At 40.4% G+C, this 6,572-nt stretch overlaps 1 protein-coding gene across 1 annotated transcript; it reads right to left on the reverse strand.

Annotated features, from left to right (window-relative positions):
- Nucleotides 1-349: 349 nt before the first annotated feature.
- On the reverse strand, nt 350-6,197 carry yipf5 (Yip1 domain family, member 5). Its single transcript, XM_034683506.1, has 6 exons — nt 6,067-6,197; nt 5,224-5,339; nt 4,849-5,021; nt 895-1,040; nt 613-794; nt 350-535 (listed from the first exon to the last, which is right to left on the reverse strand). The coding sequence occupies exons 2-6, from the start codon at nt 5,331-5,333 to the stop codon at nt 373-375; spliced, it is 774 nt and encodes a 257-aa protein (XP_034539397.1). The 5' UTR covers nt 5,334-5,339; nt 6,067-6,197; the 3' UTR covers nt 350-372.
- Between the last annotated feature and the right edge of the window lie 375 nt (nt 6,198-6,572).

Here is a 6,572-nt window from a genome sequence, read left to right on the forward strand (position 1 = left end):
ATCCGAATGTCTCCTCAGGTTTCCCGTTGTGAGAACACTTCCTTCCCCTTCATGTCCTTAAGATTCTGCACTTGGTCTTTCAAATGGTCCACAGGAAAGTTTGGGTTGCTCCTTTGAGATGTACGACGGGGAGCAAAGCGGAGAACAGACGCGAGTGAGACCTCCACTCCGCAGGTGGTCTTAGTCAGAATGTAGTGAGATGTGGACGCTTATAAAAGGAGGAGAAAAGAAAAACCTTTGTGCCGCTTTAGACGAGAAGTCCCAGTTCTCTGTAATAGCAGTGTAATTGGACAAAGTTACAGAGATGCTAATTAGACTGAGATTACAGAGACTAAGGGAGCGCTTACTCTGAGCTGTTACTGAATGACTTTATTAGAAGACAGAGATGAGAGCAAAGACCCCGTATAGAAGAGCGCAGGGGTACGCAACCAGGAGCTGCTGCCCGTCCATGGCCAACGCCGAAATGAAGATCTTAGACGCCGAGAAGCTGCACCAGCCGATGATTGATGCTGTTATTATTATTCCCATCATTCCCCTGAAGAAGACAAAGAGGAAGCATGAAGTTAGTTGACTGTTCAGAAGTCTGAGGTGTGATTAAAGGAGTGTACTCACTGTAAAGAGAAGAGGACTCCAAAGCTGGAGAGGAGGATCATGGGGAGGAGGCAGTATCCGAGCACGCTGGACACGCAGCCGAAGGAGACGCCCGTCATACTCATGAGGTTGAGGAGGCAGTACATTCCCAAGCAGCCGATCGCGCTGATACCGTACACGTAGCCGAACTGGATCTTACCGGACTGTGAAGAGACAGGAAGAGAACATGTGTCAGTCGGATGTGGATATGAACACAACTACACAATCCAGGTTATATCACAGAAACATTAAAAAGGACTCTACCAGGAGAAGCGTCGCTCCGAAAGCCAAACAGAAGACCATGGGGCCCGCCAGGTCCGTCTCATTCATGATGCTGCCGTCTGCTACCTTCATAGGGTGGAGCACGGTCAGAGTCTTCTGCCAGATGTGGTCGAAGTTGATCCCTAATTCTAAGACAGAAAGAAATCAAATGGAGAAAATTAAAACGTAAAGTATGATCAAAAGGAGAACAGGACTGGGTTCATCAGCTCTGTGTAAGTTCAAACGTAGCCTTTAGGATGGAGTTTACTCTCAACTAATGTTTTGGGCGTTGCACCAGCTGAGATAGTTCCAGCGTTAGCAGAAGTAACATCTTAAATCTGACACCCAGCTCTGAGTCGGTATAAAGTCCACTGTAACAGAGCATTTGTCATAAAGACCAACAAATTAAACTCACAGATTCTAAACATGAGTGTGTTTCTTTTCCTCTCATCATCTTCAGTAATCATTCAGTGTGTACTGGATGCAACTTCATACCTGAGGCTTGAAATTAGAGGAGCTCAAAGTACCATTCAAAACTGTAGATAACAGAGTGTTGCCCTCCACTCGTGGGTACGTACAGTCAATATCTTCAGAGTTACAGATACTAGTTACACTCAGAGTCTTTCAAACTCACTTTGAAGCTCTTATCTTGAAACGAGTGCTCAGTAAAATCTTTAGATACGATGAAGAGGAACAGAGAAACTTGAAAAATCAAGGACTGACTCTGAAGCTTAACCTGCTCCAACACACTCTTCACACACTGAGTATCATTTGGAGCGTCTACTTCAACTGCTGCTCACAGTTTTTGGGATGAAACCAGTGAAGTGTCACAGTTTTAGAATAGCTGTATGGATAACTGGGTGTCCACAGATGAAGTATGAGCTCTGTCAGATCTAACAGTCTTTCATTCTGTGAGTAAAGGAGTTGCTTTGTAACACACCGACATGATGTGTATTTAAAATGCTAAATCTGCCTTTATTATTGTTCTTTTGCTTTTTCTGCACTTTTAACTTGAAAAGCACAAACACAGCTTCATGTGTTTCAACTTCCTCTGTTATCTTGTCAAGTTGAAGGTAGTATTCCTTCCTCAATAATGGTTTGTGTGAGTTTTTTTAAATCTCACCTCAGTGTGTTTGACAAGAGGATAAATGCTGACACAATTTGGAAAACTTATAGTCGGGCTTTTGATCTGCAAGCTTTTATCCTCTCTGAACTTTCTTGCAGTCATGAATTTCTCTGACATTGTTACACATTAAAAACAGACCCAACTCTATTTAGTGTTTATCTTCAGTTTGATAAGTAAAGAGAGAGAGAGAGAGAGAGAGAGAGAGAGAGAGAGAGAGAGACAGAAGATTAAATATAATTGGCCGCTAGGGATGACCACAATTAATCGATTATCGATTAATTGATTGTTAAGAAATTACTCGAAACACACATTTCTGTTATCAATTTTCCGTCACGTGGAACAAACATCATGTGGTCTCATATTACACTCATCTATCAGGGAGGTGTTTTAAGTTTAAAGCATGTTTGGATGTGAATCAGCTGGTAAAGGTGTTGCGCACAGCGGAGACGCTCAGCTGGCGGCTGCGGCTGTGCGTCAGGTCTCCACCATAGACTGTATAAAATATGGACGTAGTATCCGTGACGTCACCCATCTGTTCCTGAGAGCTGTTTTGAAGCAAATCGACGGCGGCAGCCATATTGGTAATGCGGAACTCAACTGGGCAGAGTGTGACGTAGTGTGAGTCGCTTAGCCAATGGCTGTGTGTTCCCGACCGGGAGTCACGTCAGTCATGTCCTTATTTGGGCAAAACTCATAATCTTAATATCTTCTGAACCGTCATGTTAGAAAAAAATTCACCCCCCGTACAGTGTGTGCCATTAGAGAGATTAGCTTCATAGGGCCAAGCCGTTTTTTGAACCAGGCTGTAAACATGTTTATTAATGCTGCAAAGATCGTCTTTTTCCCATTCATATCTATGTGGTTTCCGGTGTTTCTGCAGACAGCCTCAAGCGGATTTTCGATGTATTGCAGTTTATACCACTTCCGCATTGGCTTCATCATTTGAGACCGGAGTTTGCCGCTTGGTGACAAGAGGATAAATACTGACACAATTTGGAAAACTTAGTCGGGCCTTTGATGTGCAAGCTTTTATCCTCTCTGAACTTTCTTGCAGTCATGAATTTCTCTGACATTGTTACACATTAAAAACAGACCCAACTCTATTTAGTGTTTATCTTTAGTTTGATAAGTAAAGAGAGAGAGAGAGAGAGAGAGAGAGAGAGAGAAGATTAAATATAATTTGCCGCTAGGGATGACCACAATTAATCGATAATCGATTAATTGATTGTTAAGAAATGACTCGAAACACACATTTTTGTTATCAATTTTCCGTCACGTGGAACAAACATCATGTGGTCTCATATTACACTCATCTATCAGGGTGGTGTTTTAAGTTTAAAGCATGTTTGGATGTGAATCAGCTGGTAAAGGTGTTGCGCACAGCGGAGACGCTCAGCTGGCGGCTGCGGCTGTGCGTCAGGTCTCCACGTGCGAAGGTTGACAGCTTTAAACAGGAAATTTCCCACCTTTGGATACGAAGGCAACAGACAGGTGGGAAATTCTGGTACGCTACGTTTGCAGATCAGCAACATCAGAGCCGTCTGAGCTTTCTCCTGATAATGACCCGGTTGCGCTCCTGGCTGACACCTGACCGAATACACATGTTTATTTTTCTCTATAAGAACGAGTAGACAGAAATCTGGACACTGTGAGTCTGAAGTAATTTTCTGTTAGTATTATAAGCCTTCACTTTATAAGATTACGTCCGCTGAGAATATTTCTATGAGCCTGATCGTTGATATTCTGCGTGTCAAATGTGTGCCCGTATTCAATCCAGTCAGTTATTTGCATTTTGTTGCTGTAGAAAATAAAATTTAGGGGGAAAACAACGTATCTGGTATTGTTTTTGACGTAAGAATAATAATGTTTTTTTTTATCAATTAATCGATAATTGATCGTTAACATTTCCAAAAATCGATCACGGAAAATATTTAAAATGTACATCCCTCATCTGAACTGAATTAAATGCTTATAAAATGTATTAAGTGTCTGCTGTGTGTTTTTGTTTGTTTTTACTGTTTTGTTGTTTGTTTTTTAAACTCTGTAAAGCACTTTAAATTGCTCTTTGAATGAATAGTGCTTTATAAATAAACTTACCTTCAGTCTAGTTGCCCATAACAGAAAGTAAATCCCAATAAAAACCAACATGTTTAAGCCGTGTGTGTTGATGAAGATGCTGTTCTTGTCAGTTGGTTTGCCAATATTTCTACACCCTTGAAAAACTCACACTGTCTTCAAGAACCAGGTAAAAATAGAATTGATTTAACTGTTTTATCACCACTGTGTTCTTTTGTCTCTTTTATTGTCTTTGAATGTGTGTAATTATTGATTTGATTTGTAAAAGATCCTTGCGTGTTCTGAAAACCACTATATAAATAAAAGGTATTACTAGTTAATATTATTATGTCTTATAGACAGAGGAAACTTAATTTGTGGTTACAGCTAATGTAGGAAGAGGATATTTATCAGTAACTTTTATTTGTGTCCTCAAAAGTTGATGATTGGATTATTGATTTTCACTGAGAGGAGCTGAAGATGTTGAGACTTTTAAACATGAACTAAAAATATATCCTTTCGGTCATATATTTTTCATGGCTTTAAATGCCGACAAGACTAAGGTGATGTATTTCTCCAAGTCCAAGAGGACGGTGAAAAATGACTCTAAGATTTTCAATAAATCCCAATAAAAACAAACATGTTTATGCCGTGTGTGTTGATGAAGATGCTGTTCTTGTCAGTTGGTTTGCCAATATTTCTACACCCTTGAAAAACTCACACTGTCTTCAAGAACCAGGTAAAAATAATGATCCTGCAGGTTGCGGTTCATGTACCTTCTAGCAGAGGTGGTTCATCATCAAAGCTGCTCGAGTACATGGATTGTGTCGGGGATGGAGTGTATGTCTGTGTGGGCTGGAAGATCTGTCCGGTGTATGGCTGCTGGGGTTGCATCATCCCGGGGGCGGCGTATCCCATCGGCTGGGAGTAGTCATACTGTCCGTATTGCCTGGGAGAAGATATGATAACCAAGTTTAAGACACTTCAGGTGCAACTCTGCAAAGGCTTCAATTTGAGTTAGCGTCACAACATATAATTCTCCTACTCTCTGTCTAAGCACAAGGTAGAAGCTATTTCATAACTCCCTGAAAACAAACACACTGACTCTGCAGTCAAACAACATGATGATACTGTGGGTTACATTGACTTACTTGTTGTGAGGGTTTTCCGGGTTGCTGTAGCCATAGACGGCCTGGTTTTGGTCATCTACACTGTAGCTGGACTGGTAAAAGTCTGTGTTGAAGTTGTCAAACCCCGACATCTCTCACTGTTTCACACACAAGAGGAAGAAACAAGAAGACAGATTATTAGCTGGGATGCTAACATTAGGGGATGATGATGTTTACACACACATAAATGCAGTTATGTTGGCTAAATATGATCTGTATATAAAGGGAAACTTAGCAATGAACTAAAATGAGCTTCAAATGATGATACAAGCTTCAAAACAAGACATTTAAATGTATGCAACATGGCTAAACATACCTTTAGATACTTCCGTTTATGCTCAGCTCACACAAACAGCAATGTTCCCCTTTTTAACACCCAAATGTCTATCACTAAATATTAAAGTAACATTATTCTGACATGTTTGAGTGAAGCAGAGCTCACAGTAAAGATGCGTTTAATACAAAAACAACTGTTAGCTAAAGCAGCTAGCTTAAATACTCGGCTACAAATACAACCACTTTTTAACGTTATAGATGTTTGATATCTGAGAGTATATTCTCTCACAAACATTTTAAATAAGTCGACAACTCTATCTGCTTTCAATAATACTGAAGAAGTAAATTAAGCTACACAGGCTACATCTGTTTGGGTGGCTAACGTACCGTTAACTCTGCAGGTAGCAGGTTAGCTAATGCTAGCTATAAGAGAGCTGGTTGTTTTGTGTGTGAATAGTAATATCAGCGCTAGGGTTAGCATGTAGTTTGGTTTTCCTTCTTAAAACAATGTTTTTAAGTCGTTAAAGCTTCACGGAGGAGAACACCTACCAGTGATGTCTGACAAATCCGTCCAGACTCCTGCCAACTGAGCTGCGGCTGCTACGTGTCAAGAGAAAGGTACAACTTCCGGGATGAGACGGAGCCGACGGGAAGCAGCGAGGGACCAAAAGGGCGATTTGATAATAACGTGGCGCGCTCTACAGGTGACAGGTGGTATTACATAAAGGGTGCAAACTGCATGTATTTATTTTCTAACATGGAGTATATTTAAGTTGGAGACAAATTTACATCTTGGAGAAACATTTTTATATTTTATGAAACAAAATTACAAATGACTGATTCTACCGGAAATGAATGTACCAATGATTTTCAAAATAAAAGACGTCTGTTATATGAAAATGTGCAACAGCTGGGGAATTAATATATACTTGACATTAAAGACCCTGTTTCCACTTAAATATTTAGATTCAGACTGATAAGACAACACCTCAAAATGTGTTCCTGCCAATCACAGCTATATCTGATTTGGAATTCCCAAATAAAAACCTTTGGAA

This window comes from Notolabrus celidotus, chromosome 5 (genome assembly GCF_009762535.1).
Source record: "Notolabrus celidotus isolate fNotCel1 chromosome 5, fNotCel1.pri, whole genome shotgun sequence".
Classification (NCBI taxonomy): Eukaryota; Metazoa; Chordata; class Actinopteri; order Labriformes; family Labridae; genus Notolabrus; species Notolabrus celidotus.

Coding starts and splice junctions, on each gene's coding strand:
- yipf5 (XM_034683506.1), bottom strand. CDS start 5,333: ATGTCGGGGTTTGACAACTTCAACACAGACTTTTACCAGTCCAGCTAC. Junction 5,022..5,223: donor CCGGAAAACCCTCACAACAA/GTAAGTCAATGT, acceptor ATCTTCTCCCAG/GCAATACGGACAGTATGACT. Junction 1,041..4,848: donor TGAACCACCTCTGCTAGAAG/GTACATGAACCG, acceptor TTTCTGTCTTAG/AATTAGGGATCAACTTCGAC.